At 44.8% G+C, this 17,464-nt stretch overlaps 2 protein-coding genes and 3 non-coding genes across 5 annotated transcripts; 4 read left to right on the forward strand and 1 right to left on the reverse strand.

The window, feature by feature from the left end:
- The first annotated feature begins 2,953 nt into the window (after positions 1-2,953).
- LOC112878428 lies at positions 2,954-3,028 on the forward strand. The gene has a single exon (XR_003225753.1). It is a non-coding gene; the product is annotated as a small nucleolar RNA R66 (small nucleolar RNA).
- Positions 3,029-3,102: 74 nt separating this feature from the next.
- Positions 3,103-3,190, forward strand: LOC112878387. The gene has a single exon (XR_003225716.1). It is a non-coding gene; the product is annotated as a small nucleolar RNA snoR118 (small nucleolar RNA).
- Positions 3,191-3,303: 113 nt separating this feature from the next.
- On the forward strand, positions 3,304-3,388 carry LOC112878375. Its single transcript, XR_003225705.1, has one exon. It is a non-coding gene; the product is annotated as a small nucleolar RNA snoR109 (small nucleolar RNA).
- Positions 3,389-6,470: 3,082 nt separating this feature from the next.
- LOC112876000 (UPF0481 protein At3g47200-like) lies at positions 6,471-8,335 on the forward strand. The gene has a single exon (XM_025940021.1). It carries the CDS (start codon positions 6,774-6,776, stop codon positions 8,064-8,066), a length of 1,293 nt encoding a protein of 430 aa, XP_025795806.1. The 5' UTR covers positions 6,471-6,773; the 3' UTR covers positions 8,067-8,335.
- A 432-nt stretch (positions 8,336-8,767) lies between these two features.
- LOC112875999 lies at positions 8,768-16,999 on the reverse strand. The gene is made up of 16 exons (XM_025940020.1): positions 16,612-16,999; positions 15,920-16,114; positions 15,734-15,808; positions 15,472-15,636; positions 14,761-14,924; positions 13,610-13,828; positions 12,927-13,053; positions 11,907-12,095; positions 11,221-11,307; positions 10,931-11,085; positions 10,647-10,766; positions 10,322-10,547; positions 9,880-9,939; positions 9,621-9,794; positions 9,415-9,524; positions 8,768-9,299 (listed from the first exon to the last, which is right to left on the reverse strand). Exons 1-16 carry the CDS (start codon positions 16,798-16,800, stop codon positions 9,134-9,136), a joined length of 2,421 nt encoding a protein of 806 aa, XP_025795805.1. The 5' UTR covers positions 16,801-16,999; the 3' UTR covers positions 8,768-9,133.
- Positions 17,000-17,464: the final 465 nt, after the last annotated feature.

Here is a 17,464-nt window from a genome sequence, read left to right on the forward strand (position 1 = left end):
GACGCCTCAAGTTTTCTATACGTCGGCTAAATGAGGTCAGCAGATCTGAACAAGTCAATACACCGGTTAAACCGACGTTATTTGAAATTGGACGTCGGTGCAGTTGTCCAGAGACTTGGTTTTCAGTTGATCAGTGGACAACTACACTCACCGGTTAAACCGACGCTATTTGAAATTTGACGTCGGTGCAGTTGTCCAGTGACTTGGTTTTTCAGTTGTTCAATGGATGATTACATTCACCGGTTAAACCGATGCAACGACGGTTAATCTTCCCAAACAGTAACGGCTAGTTTTCAAAAGGGGAGTTTACATTCACCGGTTAAACCGACGATGACTATTGGAGGGACGTCGGATTAACCGGCGCTACGCAGTTTTTCTGGCAGCTTTTTCTCCAACGGCTCTATTCGTGTGAGCTGCCTATATATACCCCTCCAATGGGTCATTCTACTACTCTTGACACCAGGCAACATCCAAACACACATACTATAGTCAAGAGCCACCTTGAGCTTCAATATTTCATACACTTGTTCATTCAATCATTCAAGAAGCAAGATTAAGGATTTGAGTAGAGAGAAGCTTGTGTGCATCCATTCTTGGTGATTGGTTCTTGCTCAAGTGAAGGCCTTAGCTTGTTACTCTTGGTGATTGGCATCACCTAGGCGATCTTGGTGATCGAGGTGATTCTCGCGGAGCTTGCCAAGGATTGTGGAAGCCCGGAGAAGAGATTTGTACGTGGCTTGATCTCCACCACACCGGGATGGTGAACGGAGACTCTTAGTGAGCGCCCTCGTCTTGGTGACTTGGGAGGTGACAATACTCTTTGTGAGTGTCACAACGTGGATTAGGGGTGTGTGCCAACACATCGATACCACGGAAAAAAATCCGGTTGTCCCTTGTCCACTTTACTTTTTCAAGCATTATCTTTCATGCAATTCATTCATGTGCTTGATTTAGGAATCACTAGTTAGCTCTACCTTGCTAGGCTTTATCTCTTTTCATCTTAACTAGCTTGTGTAGGTTGTTTAGTTATCCGGTTGGTGAATTGGAGCCTTTCTAGTTCTTGCATAGGTTAAGGTTGTTTTATCTTGTTTTAGAAATTGAAAAAGGCCCAATTCACCCCCCCTCTTGGTCCATCGATCCTTTCACCTATCACAACTTTCTCCATTTGATAGAATTCTATTATAGAATAGTGAAGAAAATCTTCTAGAAAACCTGTTCTTAGTCCCCTTCAGAATTGATAGGTCTCTTTTAGGCCCCTTTTGTGCTAAAATGTCAACTTGTTTAGTATCAAGTGAATCCTAATATCTTGGATCAAATATATCAGGTAAAAAAGAGTCACCAACATTCAAAGAAGGATTCAAGTCTTCACTGTTATTGCCTATCTGAATATTTGTGTTGTCAGGGAGAGCTTCGTCAACTTCAACATTATTTTCTAGAGGATCTATAGGATCATTGTCAGGGGTTGGATTATCAGATGACACTTGTGACTGTTTTGTAATAAACTTATCCATAGCTCCTTGCTGAGATTGGACTAATTTCTCTATTCTTTATTTTTTCTTACGCTTTTGCGAACCCGATTCAAATTTTCTAGAACGATTTGTAGAAGACATGGCTTCAATCTTTGAACACTATTCCAGTAGGTGTAGGTGTCTAGATGAAAAGATCAAAAGAACAACATTTAGAGATCGACCCACTACTCATTGTGAATGAATTGAAAAAAAATGAATGATTAATATTACCTTCAGCCTTCAGGGCCTCAACACCTCGCTTGTTGTTGCCGTCAGGTCGTCACTCTCGGTCGCTTGCGAATTCGTGATACGCGACCGGCGGCCGAGGGAATCAAGGCGATGGCGGCGGACGTGGAGACCTAACCGATGGGAATTGGGATAGACAATTGCCGATCGAGAACTGTCCAGCGGCCGGTCGAAGTCATTTTCTATTGGGCTAGTTCGCTGCCATGTCTTGCTAATGGGCCAAAGGCCAATGCTGCTGCTGAGTGCTGTGAGTATCTATCTATGTATAAAGTACTCTATACTTGAAGGGCCACAGGATTTGGAGGCCCTGCGCGGTCGCTCTTCCTGCACATGCCCAGGGACGGCGCTGCCGGTCCATCCTCGAAAACCAGAAACTCGACCGCGGTCTCGACCACCACCCCAACTCGGGCAATGATCTCGCCGTTGGCTGCTCCCCCACCTCCTGCCACCGCCGGCCGCTCCACCCCTTCCCCCCTCCCCCTCCCCTACCTCGATGGCGCCGTGAACGGCGACGGTGTCAGCCATGGGCCGTAACCGGGCTCTGTATGACTGGTTAACTCGCACCCGCGTGCGCAACCTAGAGTATTGGCGGCTTCTGTTTGTATCGATCTAGGTCGAAATTGATTCCAGAAATTCACTGCGTTGCCGAAATTCACGTCAACAGACAAGCCCAGGAGCGGAGGGAAACCGATTGGTCCCTCAAGAGCCCCATGCAATTCTGGGCCTAATTTCTGCGAGACCCGAACGTTATGGGAACAAAAACCAGCCCAGACAGATAGTGCCACGCGGCCCGTAAAGAAAAGCCGCTGAAAACCCTAGCCACCGCAAACCTCAACTCCTATAAATATAACGATGCGAGGGGACGACGAGCTCCCCATCGCAGCGCCGCCATGGGTAAGATGAAGAAATCGCAGCAGTTTTCCCCCTTCTTCTTTTCTTTTTTCGTACGTGTTCTTGTTGCTTGATTCCGTGAAAAATCCGACTAGACTCGAGCCCCTTGATGAGTCGATCCCTCAGATTTTTCTCTCCGGGGCTCGAATTTTCCAGAGGGGCTAGATTGACGGAGATCTTGAGTCGCTTCGCCTACTCTTCACTGTGAGGCGCAGCGAATAACATTCTCCAAGATATCCCCGCAAAATATAAGTCCCCTTGATTCTTTTGTTGTTCTGTTTAGTATTCGATTCAGTTCTTCTGTGGAGTCCCGTGATGGCGCAATCTTTGAGACCTGAGATCTTTCTTCCTTGATGAAAATCACAAGCATGATCGCTGAGGACTACAGATTCGATCTCCTCTTTCTTACCCTACCTGTATAGTTCTTTGTCATAGTTGTTTTTTGTGTTCTGGTTGTATGGATGATGAAATGCACTGGGCTCCGAGCAGTGAAATTCGCTGCGTTTTGACGGAGATGCACTTGCCTAGAAAGCATCGTCTGACACGCATACCAGTTCGCATCATATGAATTATTTTTTCTGAATAAATTCGTGGAGAAGGCTGCATTGTACCAAGATTAGGGCTCAACTTCTTTATCCTCGTCTTGATTTTGCCGATTCGGCTGTAGCCAAATTAACGTGGAAGAAAAACTGGTCGGCTTGCCCTCTTCAATGGGTTATCCGCTTACCGACCTTCCCATATCATCTCATCGGATCTAGCATCAGTTCTCTCGAAACATTTTTGTTTCGAATTTTTTGGGAATCAAACCGAGGTGGATAGTGGAGGGGAATGGTGCATGCTGTAGCCATTCTTGTAGACCACCTCGAACAGCAAGTTCCTGCCATCGTCTTCCTCCGTTTTTGATTTCTAGTGATCCCATCTCCTCTTTGATCGTTTTAAATCAAGGGAGGAAGATGGGCGGGTGGTTCATCATCCGGGCAGCCTGATGCCATCGTCGCAGGCTGCGTCATTGATGCCGACATTTTCAGAACTTAAAACACCGAGTATACTCTTTGCCACGAATCGGAACTGCGAAAGCGAACTCGTTGGTAGTCTAAACAGACTTATCTTTCGGGCTTCATCACGAGAACGTTTGTTTATGGAAACATTCATAAGAACGAACGTGGATATGATAAACACAGTAACATATTGGAAGCAACCTGAATCTTGGACTGAATTTCACTGGAAACGAATACATCCCCAAACTAATATAGATCTAAAATTGTAATAAACTCACTCCTGATCAAGCATAGATAGAAAATTTCATATTAAGGTTATGTTTGCTAAAAGAAGTAAGAATGTACTGGTGGGTCCAAATTATTAATAAGATAAATCACAGCTGAATGGGCTGCAAGTTCAAATGCACATTGGAAGCCCATTTACGAATTACGATAAACTGTTGCAAGGCATCCTGCGCGGCCCGAGGACTGTAATCTTCAACCCGTCAATTTGTATACTGGCTTCGTTCAACGAAACTTACCAGCTACTCGTTCTAACACTATTAGTCATTTTTTGGTCAAATTTGGAGTACGCTGCATTGGCTCATGTGAACTGCCTTTTCCACTCCCTCCATCCAAAAAAATTGTTTCTTTAGAAAATTTTAGACACATTACCTATTTAAAGAATTACGAAGTTGTCCCTCATTACAATAGCAAATTGTAATTGAATACTGTATTGTTTATTTAATTTTCTAGATCGATAATAAATGCATATGCATTGAAACTAGAAAAATAAAATCCACTGAGCATTTGATTGGCTCTATGCGTTTTTCTATATATTATTTTCTTAGTGCTTGTCATTACTTTAATTAGATGAATCTTAATACAAGCTAAACAAATACTATTTATGAGATAAATTTTAAAAGCTAAAATAATAATCATTTTGGGACGGAGGAGGAAGTATGTGTTTTTGAACCCAGCCCTTCGAGTTCGAGGCTTCGACGCGTGGACAAATTATTGTTGCTGCTTGCTTCTTGCTAGATGGCATGTGGCCGGAGGCCTGAGAGGCTGGGCATCTGGCCTCCGATGTGGGCAGTACTAACTGGATGTTCGTTCGGGCCGCGCCACAAGATTTGGACCCGAAAGTGGCTCCTTTTCCTGGGTCCAAAGTAGTTGACATTATAGTTTTTCATGTGGCCCGAGGTTCGTGGATCAGCCCACGGCACGACCTTTGACCCTGTAGGGATCCGGCACGACATAATTTTAATCGTGCCCGGACCAGCGCGGCACGGGTCTCGTGCCATGCCGGCCGCTCCCTTAGCCCGTGGGCCGGCGTTGCACGGCCGATCAGATGGTCGGCCCGATTAACAACCGGCCCAAGTGAAAATACACATAAGCACACGTATATACTACAATTTCTCCAAACTCTAATTGCCAGCTTGTCTCCTTTTTCTCTCCCAGCAACCTCCGCCCCTCCCTCCGCCCTCCTCACACGGTGCCGTCTTCCCACATCGCGGCCCCGCCGACAGTAAGCGCCACCCCCTCCTCCTCCGCGCGGCCACCGGTATTGCCTCCTCCTCCGGGTCGTAGCTGTCGCCACCACCTCCTCTCCCCAAGACCGTGATCGGCGCCGCCCCCTCCTCTCCTCCCGAACCGCGGCCGGCGGGCCACCTTGTCTCCCCCGCACTGCAGCGGCGCCGCCCCATCCCCTTCTCCTCGCGCCGTGGCGGCTAGCGCTGCCCGCTCCTCACGTAGTGGTTGGGCCCGGCGTCGCTAGCTTCTTCCCTCCGTCCCCGCGTGGTGGCGTGGCTGGTAGTTCCTCCTCATGCCTAGTGCTTAACGGGCCAATCAAGCTGATGGGCCGGCACGGCACGGTTAAAACTCCTCCGTGCCGTGCCTGGGCCGAGGCCTCAACACGTGGGTCGGTCCGGTCCGGCTCGAATAAACAATCAGGCTGGATCTAATCATGCTAGGCTGAGTTGGGCCCGCACCGTGCCGGGCGGCCCGAACGGCCAATAGCTCGCATTTTCCACTTTCCCACAAGGTGTGTCCACGAATGAAAGCACGCATGTCATCCAGACAATCAATACGACGAAGCTGCTTGCAAACGTACCACGACGAGAGTAGCTGTGTTTGCAATGTCTTCTTGTTCTTTTTTTTAAAAAAATAGCAATGTCTTCTTGATCTCCGTAGAGAAGTGCAGAGCATGATCGTCTGTCTACACGACGACCCACCACGCTTGACGTGTGACCCAGTCCGAGTCACGCCACGCGTACGTGCCAGCCGTCGCAAGCAGTGGAAACTCCGTCCGAAGGCATGTAATAAATGTCCGAATGCTTACGAGGACCAAGCGCGGTGCGCTTCTCTATGTGGTCTTTCTTGGCTCAGAAGTTGCCATCTGCCGTGCTCGCCTAGACCGCGTCCATGCTTCCAGCTCGAGCTGGTTTTACTAGTATTTTCCGTGACATCTCTCGCTGAGCTCGCAGCTGCATGTCCGACAATTTCTGATGGGGACTGATGCATATGGTTGTCTGATAAGAACCGCGCTGTAAGCCATTACAAAAATATGTCATCCCTCCTTTTATTTTCCAGGCTCATTTTCAGTTGTGCACCGAGTAACTATGCACTAATTAATGTGGAAAAAAACTTACATGTTACTATGAAACACATGAACTTTGGTCATCAGCAGCAGGTAGGAATTTATACCAGGTAAGGTTAGATTTTTCTACCATTTGCAGTCTACTAGCTTACTGGTACCACATCAGTGAAAAAAAACACGGCACCTAATTCCGTAGACCAGACGCAGACAGCTACAACTTTCTCGCTGGTATCACTTCTTGGTATGCTAAATGCTATCCTAAACGACTTTCTTTACCAGTATGGAGGGAGTACATTAGCGTCAGCCAATCTGCGTACGGACTTGGCAACACGTCCCAGAGGAATATCAGCGTACACACCATATCAGAGAGACGGTGCAGCCGCGTCAGGTCAACTCCCTCTCCAGACCATCGCCGCTCTCGAGTCCGCGACGCATCATCGTTGAAGCAAGCAACCGATCGATCGAGGCCGCGGCGTTTTAGCCGCGCGTTTCTTTCCTTCAAAAAGCGCGTCTCCGCCCGTGCGCATCCCCGCGGGTCTCGCGTCGTTCGCCATGGAGCGAGAGAGAGACCACGGCGCGGCAGCCGCGGGCGAGGAGAACGGCTTCTACTACCACGACGACGCGCAGGTGGAGGCCATGCAGCGGCGAGTGGACGCGGCGCCGCCCCTGGGCGACGACCCCTACACCATCTTCCGCCTCCCGGCGGCCGTGCGCGAGCGGCACCGCGACCTGTACGAGCCCAAGGTCGTGTCCGTTGGCCCCTACTACCACGGCCGCGCCGGTCTCGGCGCCGCGCAGCAGCACAAGTGGCGCCTCCTCCGCGACTTCCTGTCGCGGGGCAAGAAGACCGCCGGCGGCCTCGGCGCGTACTTGTGCGCCGCGCGCGAGGTCGAGGCCGACGCGCGCCGGTGCTACGCGGAGGGGTTCGGCCTGGGCGCCGACGAGTTCGTGGAGCTGCTGGTGCTGGACGGCTGCTTCCTGCTCGAGTTCTTCCTCAAGAAGAGCGAGGGGCAGCTCGCCGCGCCCGGGGGCGCCAAGTGGGCGTGGCACCACATGTACCACGACGTCCTCCTGCTGGAGAACCAGATACCCTTCTTCGTCATCGAGAAGCTGCACGGCGTCGCCTTCGCCGGCGAGGACGGCGCCGAGCGCGACGCGCTGCTGGACATCTTCTGCAAGGCCTTCGCCGGCGACCTGCCGTCGAGCCGCACCATCCGGCTGCCGAGCGAAAAGACCATCCACCACCTGCTGCACCTGCACTACGAGTGCAACGTCCGCAACCCAGCCGCAGACAACGACAAGGGCCGCAATACGACTGGGGACGCCAACGGCGCGTCGCTGGCCATCTGGAAGCAGCCGGCGATCCAGTCGCCGCGCTCCGGCGAGGGTGCTGGCAGGAAAGGTCGCCTGACGTCGATGATCCCGCCGGCGGAAAAGATGGAGGAGGCCGGCGTGACGTTCAAGCGGAAGGCGACCCCGCGGGACGTGTTCGACGCGAGCTTCCGGTACGGCGTGCTGCACATGCCGGCGTTCGTGGTCGACGAGGGCGCCAAGGTGCTGTTCGCGAACCTGGTGGCGTTCGAGCAGGGAGGCGGCCGCGCGGCGCGGCAGCTGGACGGGGGCAACCTGGTGACGGGGTTCGTGGCGCTGGTCGGGTCGCTGGTGAACTCGCGGAGGGACCTGGAGGTGCTCCGCCGGTGCGGGATCATGCACTGCATGCTGGCCGACGACGACGCCGTGGCCTACTTCAACCACGTGGTCCAGTACACGACCATGGATTACGACCGCCACCTGCTCGCCTGCCTGTTCCGGGACGTCAGGAAGCACTGCCACTGGAACAGATGATCGCTCTCGACGCTGCCTGGTGGAGGTTCCTGATAGCACTCACATCGTCTGAATGAACTTCTGAATTCTGATAACGACGTCCATGAACTACTACCATCAGGAAGCACTGCCATTGGAACACAGCATAGCTCCCGGGCTTCATTTGGTTTTCTATACAGGCTAACACCTTTATCCTAATTTGCGCAATTGCTTATTTGGCATTATATGTTGATTTTACCAAATGTACCTGCCACCAGTTTATGCAATTATTCAAATGGCCAATAGTCTCACACCCATGATCTGAGATACCTGAGAGAAAAGGGTATCATGTACCTTATTATTGAAAGGTACAACGTTCAAACAGAACAAGTCGATTTCTGTGTTTCAAACGAATTTCAATGTTCAAACCGAGTTTGCAAACCGAAAGTTCAAATTTAGAAGGCTTTCACATTTAAAAATTGAAAATTCACACGCAACTTTTCCCCAAAAGCTTGATTACATTGAAATGATTTTCCAGATAAGTTTTGATGAAATGTTACAAATTTCAATTTCAGACAATTTTCAAAAGAAATCACACCAGGTATGTTTGAACAGAAATTAAGTTTCAGAAATGTGAGAAAATGTTTTGTATGATCTTACCAGCCTTTTGGACTTTTTGCCATGAAGTCACCCATCCACTGCCCTTGACTTATCCACAGCCACAACATGTCTACTAGCTGATCTTCATGAAGCTGGAGGGCTTTATTAACAAATTGGTTTTCTGTCAGCACTAACAAGTTGCAAATGGCGGATAAACCATTTACATAGCCTGCACCAGTTCTTATGTGAAATCCACTATAGATTATCACGAACGTCAGTCAGTAAAATATATTGGGATGTCTAACTGCTTGTGTATCAAAAAAATAGCACTACAAAACTGTGCCGAGGCTCTTCTATATCCATTGCAGTTTAGATCATTCCCTCGTGCAGATTGACAGTATTGAAGCCCAGACAAACCAAGCCTACCATCAGGCGTAGGTTTAGTTAATGATCATCAAGAATCTCTTGTCGCCATAGAGAGTCCACAACTTTCTTTAACTGGACACCAATTAACGAACCGGCGAAGAGAAGAAGATAACCAGTGAATACACAAGAAATCCAGCCAGAAGGATCCCTCCATAGATAAAAGCCTGGGATGACTGCTTTGGATGACTATATTCAATGCTACAGCATCTCATCCTGTCTCTCTCATTAGTCAAAACACGTTCTACGTACCTGTCGGAAAAAGGTAAAAGAACATTCAAATGAAGTATAAAGGATCCATTGAGTTTCTGAAAAACAGTACAAAAGAGTAGCAGGGTGCAAATTTAGCATCTCTGTATAAACATACTGTTGTGTGAAAATAGTGCTTTGCAGGATGTCAGTACTGTTCTTATATGCATCTGCCAGGCGGTGGTCATACAATAAGGAAGACAAGTCCACAAGTTGCTCTTCAAGTTTCTACAAAGGGTACCATAGATTGGGGGAGGAATATCAGAACATATACATCTTTCATCATGAAAGTACACAAATGCAATATATTAAACAAATACTTACATCCAGGTACTCTTCTAACCGCTCAACAAGATCATGGGGGAAAGGCTCCGGCAGAGTGGTTACCTTCTTATAGAATTTCTCTACCCATAATTCTGTGGTTGACTTATTTTTATTACCTTTTACAGGCTCTCCTAATGGTGTCTTGAGATGCTCTGTTGCAAAAGATTGAACTAACTGCACCAAACCACACAGCAGTTATACTTTACGCGCATTTGGGGAAAAATAGGCAAATAAATTTAAGCTAAATTGCATGTAGCACCTCTGATGTGTCTCTTATTTTGTGAAGAGCAGCATCGACTTGAGCATAAATTGTAGTTCTCTACACACATTAAACCATGGTTACAGAATGGATATGAAAGCACAAAAGAAGCCAAATTTATGTCAGTGAAATATGAACAGATTGAAAATTATGCTGTGACAATAATGCATAGCATAATACAAAGATTTCTTGGATGCATTGCATATCCAATTTATAGCTCCTAGTCAGTAACCAGGGAAAAATATTAGAAATTGGCAAAACTGGGATCCAAGCAATGGGGACATAGTTTGGATTTGGCATCATTTTTTTCTGTCAGTTTGCTTTCCTATGGACTGTGCAAACTATAGGAAGCACGAACAGCTGTTGTACTGAAGCCCCATTTGGGCATACTCCTCTCATTGGCATTTCATGGAAAATGGGAAATTATTGCTGATAACATTACCAGTGCTACATCTTGAAGAATTTGACTGATTTGGGAGGAGTTTGAGAACGGTCCAAAAGGATGACAGCCTGCAGCCCACAGCCAGTTCACAATAGGTCTTTCATGAATACGCGATGCCCTTTCATATGGTGCACTCAGACCTCCAACTGCTGAAGCCAAACCAGCCAAGATGTGGCGCTGTGCGAGAGATGGAAGAGCAACCTGCCTAGTCGTTTCTGACACATAGCTGTGACATCAAAGGGATGATGTAAAGATAGAAGCAACTTGAACAATGCACTACGTACAAGAATCCTTAGAATATCGGTCTCACAGAAACATAACATACCTTAGAGGAATCTTTTCATTGTTATGCTCGAGCACAATAACAACATCTTTACTTGTCCAAACAAGACTTTCCTCTTCCATGAGAAGTTCAGCATCAACATCGGCCAAGGATAATACAAAACTGATGGTTTATTAAAAAAAGGGGTCAAATTATTTATCATTTTAAGACTTCAAGTTGTGAGGCATGATAGATTGATTTTGTACACTAATGACCATGCACTGCTAGAGAGGGGAGGAAAAGAGGGAGGGAGGGAGAGAAGCCACGCCCATGCAAGTGAAGCTTACACTGGGATCACTCTGGTCCCATAAGTTCTGTACAGATTTCCATGTTTCTTCTTTCCAGTTCCTCTCCTTTCTTTCTTATTTCTGGGCACATAAGATTCCCATAAGGGCCTGTGCTTAATAGAATCTTTTACATCATCTTCTCCATCGGTCCAATGCTGCAGTCAACACCGAAAAATCACAATTGCAAATACAGAACTCCAACCATATTAATAGAAGGATAAAATATAAAGTATTGTGATTCATGAAACAGATGCTAGCTTGCAGGATATTTAACAGTACATACTACACACCTGCTTCAGGAAGAATCTACTTGAGAGAGAAGGGTTTGCAACTTCCAATAAACCAGCAGACAGCACATCAGCAGAGCGCTCCATTTCCTGTACAAATTGAGACCGCATCATTGGAACGCTGAATTTTAAATTTAAGACAAAACAAGAAAATTTAGACCCATCTTTATGATTCTCATACTTTGTACCGTCTTCTTAAAACTATTTCATGTTTTACTTCAAGAAAGCTCAGTAACACATTCATGTGATTATAGCCTTTTACATTTGGCGCGAACATGACGTTATGCACTTAGATTCAATCCTTTTTCATTACAGTTGAAGATCAGTCATACAATTGTCTATCCTTAAAAGGTAACAGCAATATGACAGTGTTTATCCTTAATGGTATAATTAAACAGCTATATGACAGATGGCTATATGTTTATCCTTAATGGAATAATTAAACAGCTATATGCCAGGTGAATTCAAGTATAGTACTTCTCTGCGTGCAAACTTCTCATTTAGACATTAATAAATTTTAAATATCATAATTGGATAAACTGTTTCAATAATGGAGATACATGAAGATTGCCTCAAATGTCCATTTCGTTTAAAAATACAGAACCTGCGGGTCTGTTAAACAACCAATTATTGCGAATGCTTTGCAATTCAAACACGAGCATTTCGGTGAAGCCAAAAATCCAACAAACCTCTTTAAGTACTGCTCCATCCAAGTAAGTTTTGGTACGGACATGAAATCTACCATCACTCTTTGTTTCATGAAGAGAATGGCTACGCGTTGCTTTGGAAACTGCAACAGCTAACTTCTCATGCTGATGCAGCGCATGCGAACCAGAAATTATTATTACCTCCTGCCCAGGGTGGACCATCTTTTTAACCTGAAAAGTGTCGACTTTTAAGAAACTTCAGAGGATGTATAATGGCATGTAATAATCTAGGTCACAAGTTCAGAGAAAAAAGATTATATGTATTCTATGGCCACTAATCAACAAACCATGTGTGGTTCTTCGTTGTACAAAACTAACACAAACATAATTTGGCCAGAATTTGCCAAATAGACATTAGTACTGATATTCTTTTTCAGCTAATATGGACTGCATGATTCTCAGCTACCTTAATTTAACAGATTGGCTCATAATCTGGTAACTTCTAACAAGATAGCAGCTGCAATACAAATTGATACTCTCTAGTCTACACTTTCCTAAAAGATCATGGGCATAAGGCGATTAGAAGGAAAACAATTTGTTGTGTTTGCCACAGAATCTTACTCCTTGTAAGAGGCATTAATGATGATAAAGACAAACTGTTCGCATTATAAATTATGAAGCATCAATGATGACTGATGGTAAACTATGCTGGAATTAACACTGATTCAGAAAGTTTTGTAGCATCTGTGTTCACTGTTAAGAATTAGTTATTCGAATTATATACTTAGGATTTTCCCTTGCCCCTCTTTCATAGAAGTGGACAATTCCCTCTAATATGAGCAAATGGTGTTGTTGCTTATTTTTGCGTGGATATTCTTCTAAATTACCTCTAACAAGGAATGTATTTTTTGCACAATTTCATTTTAAAATGGATGTATGATGTTTAGAACAAACACTCTGAAGTCTTCACTAGTAAATGAATAAACATACAAATTGACAAGGGCACTACAAACTTATGTAGCTTCAGAAACATAAAAACTCATGCAAGAGAAGTCAACTAACCTCTCTCTCTATAGCTTGAACATCTATACTGTAGTTATGACCTTCGTGAAGAATATTGTACCTATTGTGGTTCTGTAGCACAATAATAGGTATAAGCAACCTCACTGCCATGTCAACAGTTTCGAATCTGGATTTCAAGAAAAAAAGAGGTACCATTAGAATAAGTGAAAAATAGTACAATGTGTAAACTCTGGAACATAGACAAAGCTAGACACCATGCATCGCATGGCCAACGTAATCCTGAAATGCCTTAAGTTGACACAAGTTGTGGTTCATCTATAACTTGTTCATTTGTTGTCCTTATCTGCAAATTTAGCCACGTTGCTGGACTACACAAAATAAAGATAAGATGCCAATCTGTACTTCATTAGGATAGGCGATAAGCTGTTGACATATAGTACAATCAGAAGTCAAAAGAAATGAGTGGCCTAGTTAGCCTGCACATTAACATACAAAAATATGCATGAGGAACTGAAGACAACTGGCCACACCCAGGTACCAAGGTAATATAATATGCACATTCCTGTTTTCAATAAGAACACATAAAGGTGAACACTACAGATAACCAATTGCTTGTTGCAATCACTTCATCATATCAAGATAAGATATTTTGATTGTTTTACTCATATATCAAATAAGAAGGAACTTTGGATGAAGCAAAATATTTCTACTTTCTAAAGTACCTTATATCAGGTGCTATCACATGCTCAATGGTAGTTGAAATTAAACCTCCAAGCTGCCCAATGAATATATCTTGTGTTGAACTAGCACTAGGGGCAGCAAGTCCTCTTGGGAAGATTATTTGAGATAGCCGTGGCATTGATCTATAACTGATACTGCCTTCTTCGGTTTCTATTTTCCCATATGTACAAGGGCCTGCTGAAAGATCTATCACAACAAACCTGCAGAGGCCAGAGTATTTGGGATTTAGTGTACATATAATTATTCCAGCTGCTTGAGCAATTGTAGCACATGATAAAAGAAAACAACTCTAAAGTGAAATGATTAATGGTACAGCACGGCAGCATTATATAAGAAGCACTTCTTCTGGATAAGATTACACATAAGAAGTTATCTATAGCATGCAATTTGACGAGTCATAAAACCAGTGTCATTTTTTTTTCATTCAAATCTTGACCTTATGCAGCATAGTGGAAACCGTTGTTGCATCCTATTTCCCTCCCTGCATATTTCTAAGTTTCTGGGTTTACATAATCAGTTAAACACATGTTAATGACCAAATAGCATAAAATAAAATCTGAATTTCAGCTAATTTTACAAATATCAGGTCTCATGAGGATCTCTAAAAACGGGCAGTTAAATATGCAAAATACCTAACTACATAAATTAATCAAGGAAAACAGTGGTCTAAATATTATCTCTACATAGTTGGGTACACTCAAGGGGGCATATGATCGTCTTGTGCATTATCCTTGAAGCCGCTAGAGTATAAATTAGAGGTTTTAAGACTTATAAGAGTTGTAGAGCTAATACAACCATATATTTTGAAATGTAAAGATCTACAACTTTAGCATGTGGATGTGCGAGTGCGTGGTGGTTTACATCTACATATCATCAATCAGATAAGGGACACATGATGAACAAATGAATTGGACGAACTGTATCAATGTTATAAAGTGAAGCAGCCAATACTGGGTTATGTTTTTCCCGAGATTACTATTTGAATCATTATTGTACTGACCATGTGGCCACAAGGTCAATTTACTTCAGTTCCAGTGGTGAATGAAAATGTGACTTCTTGATAGAGAAGCGGAGGAGCTTCCTTGTAACTTGCAAGTTGCACAAAACAGCAGCATATTAGAAAAATTATCACCTTCCAGAACTCAGCCAAACTTGAGTTGCTCCACCACCATTGTAACGGTAGCGGTAGATGTATTCCGCTTCTTGTTTTTTTAGCTCTTGTTCTGTTAGCCCACTAATTGTACCATACATTAAACTATCAAGATTAACTTCTTTGTTTCGAGGATCCATTCTAACCTGCCAAGTAAAAAATGAATCATATTAGTTACGATTTTCAAAAGCATAAGACAAGAATATGAAGATTGCGAGCACTAGTTTTTTCCTTAGTAAATTAAGGTTTTCAAGCTCTGATCAAAATCTTTTAAGATTCATCTCTGGATACTCCCAAACGTTACAGAAGGCAAGGAAGCTGCAAGGACTATCTAAATGTCCGTTGAGGAGAACAAATTGGTTTCAGCAGAGGAAATTACCATAGACTTGAATCTGTAAAGGGGGAGTTCCATCTCTCGTTAAGGATAAATTTCCCATTATTTTTTTCTTATAAATACCCAAGAAAAGCTGTTATTTAGTATATTCCAACAAGGTTCTCAACTTCTCATGTAGTGTTCCCTAAAAAAGTACAGGAAGATGAAACCAGGTATTACATCTTGACCCCTATATTGCCATGGATCATGCTTTATTGCTTTCTAAAATCTAAAAATTACATGCAGGCATCAGAGTACAAACAGGAAGCAGCCAATAATATTAAGAGGGCAAGGATCAGGGTTAGATGCAAGACTTTTACCTTATCAAAATTAACAACAAATATTGCAACAGGAACAGGCCTATCCATCTCATTTGCAGGATAGCCAGGCTCCATGTCAAAAATGAACGAGTATAGCCTCTGAAATATCGGCTCCACTGTAGTTGCTTCTACCTCAAACAGAGGCAATTCTCTGCCATATTCACTCTGTGAGGTACAAAATAGTTAGACAGTATGTTCTGCTGATTATGATCCGAACAACAGTTAATGATCGCTGTATAGAAAATAATATACTCCTGCTTACATCTCTTGCAGTTCCTGCAGGTTGCATTGCCTCCTTCAGTGACTTCTCAAGAGAAATAAGCTCTGGTTGTCCAGCCTAGGGAAGTGAAGAATAGCATAAGAAATCAGCTCTGGTTGTCCAGCTGGATGACAATAGGATAACATGATTGTGAAAAAAAGAACATTATTATATGAAATGAAGCATTACCGCTATAACATTGTACATAATATGATGCTCGATATCAATTGGTTCCCCTGTCTCGAAACAAGAGGGCCTGTGAAGTGGGAAACCCATTTTTAGGAATTCTTCAAGTTTGTGGCCATCCAAAGGGTATCTATACCCTCCATCGCCATTGAAACCAATAAGAACAACATTAACCTCGAGAGGCACTTGAAATGGAACCTGAACAAAGAGCAAGCACATACATGTTTCAGACCAAAAGGGAGAACAACAGCACAGAACAATTGTGGTTTAAATTACACTACATTTGATGTTATCTGTGGTTTTAAAGCACTAGTATATCTGTGGTTTTAAGGCATAGGGTGAACGCAATTTAATTTGGCATCCCCCATTCCAGCCACGGTTCATAAGGTGAGGTTAGTTGTACAGTCATATCATGCTCGTGGTGTAACTATACTTGTACGCGTGTAAAAGGAAAAAAAACCGAAAGAATTGGCACTGCAAGCTTCATCAGATAACTGCCGATCTCGAAGAGGAAGATAAACGAATCCAAAAGCAGATCCAAACGCAGGGAGTATAATAGCGGAAGACCGTGCTCCGATCCAGCTAGTCGAACTGAGTAGCTATCGCAGATCGGATTGGTATACGCGCACCATGCGTGTGCCGGCGGAGAGGCTAAGTGGGGGAGGCGACGAGGCGGGGGAAGAGATCGAGAGTACCTCTGCGCGGGTGTGGAGCATGCGGCGGACGTCGGCGCGGACGCTATCCTCGACGTCGTGGAAGGCGCCGTGGTGCCAGTGCGGGTGCCCAGGGTCCCGGCGGAACGCCTCCCGCCGCGGCGCCGACGACACGGCCGCGGCGGCCGCGAGGAGGAGGAGGAGGCGGAGGAAGACGGGAGGCCCCATCATGGATGGCGGGTCCGGAGAAACCCTAGGGCAGGGTTTCTGGAAGCTTCGCCGTCGCAGTCTACTGGAGAGAGAGGGGGCGGGGAAGGCGGAGGAGGGGAGACGGACGGGCAGCGCGGCGGCACCAGAGTCCACGGCGAGCGCGTTCTCGCCGTTCCCCGGCGTGGTCGTTGCTTTGAGATTAGTGATGTTTTGACTTGCGTAGACTCTGGATCTTACCCCAAGGCCAAGCGCCCGTTTTTCTTTCCCGTGCCGTCGATTTGTTGCGTTAGAAAAATATCAAATTATAATTTATTTTAATTTTTATAAATATATATCTTTTATTATGCATCTAAATATACATTGTATCTAGCTTTGCTACGTATCTATAAAGGAAGCTGGATCAAAGCCGGACCAGATTGCAGGAGCTCGAAAGCTTATCGATGAAGGAAACTGCGTCCGAGTGCGTGCGTCGTGATAGGATATTGTTCTGAGATAGTGTTTGGTTCAAACACTGGTAATGCAAATGGAAATGAAATCAGATTGCAGTGGTATCATAAGCATAAGTGGGATCAGTGCTTAGTGTCTTTGTTTGGTTGCCAAATATAACGGTATCAAATCATCGATAGGAGTGTTTGAGAGAGCCATCCCATGAGTGCGAGGTGGCCAGCCGGCCACGACCACAATC

The sequence above is a fragment of the Panicum hallii genome, chromosome 9 (assembly GCF_002211085.1).
Source record: "Panicum hallii strain FIL2 chromosome 9, PHallii_v3.1, whole genome shotgun sequence".
Taxonomy (NCBI): Eukaryota; Viridiplantae; Streptophyta; class Magnoliopsida; order Poales; family Poaceae; genus Panicum; species Panicum hallii.

Coding starts and splice junctions, on each gene's coding strand:
- LOC112876000 (XM_025940021.1), top strand. CDS start 6,774: ATGGAGCGAGAGAGAGACCACGGCGCGGCAGCCGCGGGCGAGGAGAAC.
- LOC112875999 (XM_025940020.1), bottom strand. CDS start 16,800: ATGATGGGGCCTCCCGTCTTCCTCCGCCTCCTCCTCCTCCTCGCGGCC. Junction 15,637..15,733: donor CTGCAGGAACTGCAAGAGAT/GTAAGCAGGAGT, acceptor TGTACCTCACAG/AGTGAATATGGCAGAGAATT. Junction 11,308..11,906: donor ATGGAGCAGTACTTAAAGAG/GTTTGTTGGATT, acceptor CAATTTGTACAG/GAAATGGAGCGCTCTGCTGA.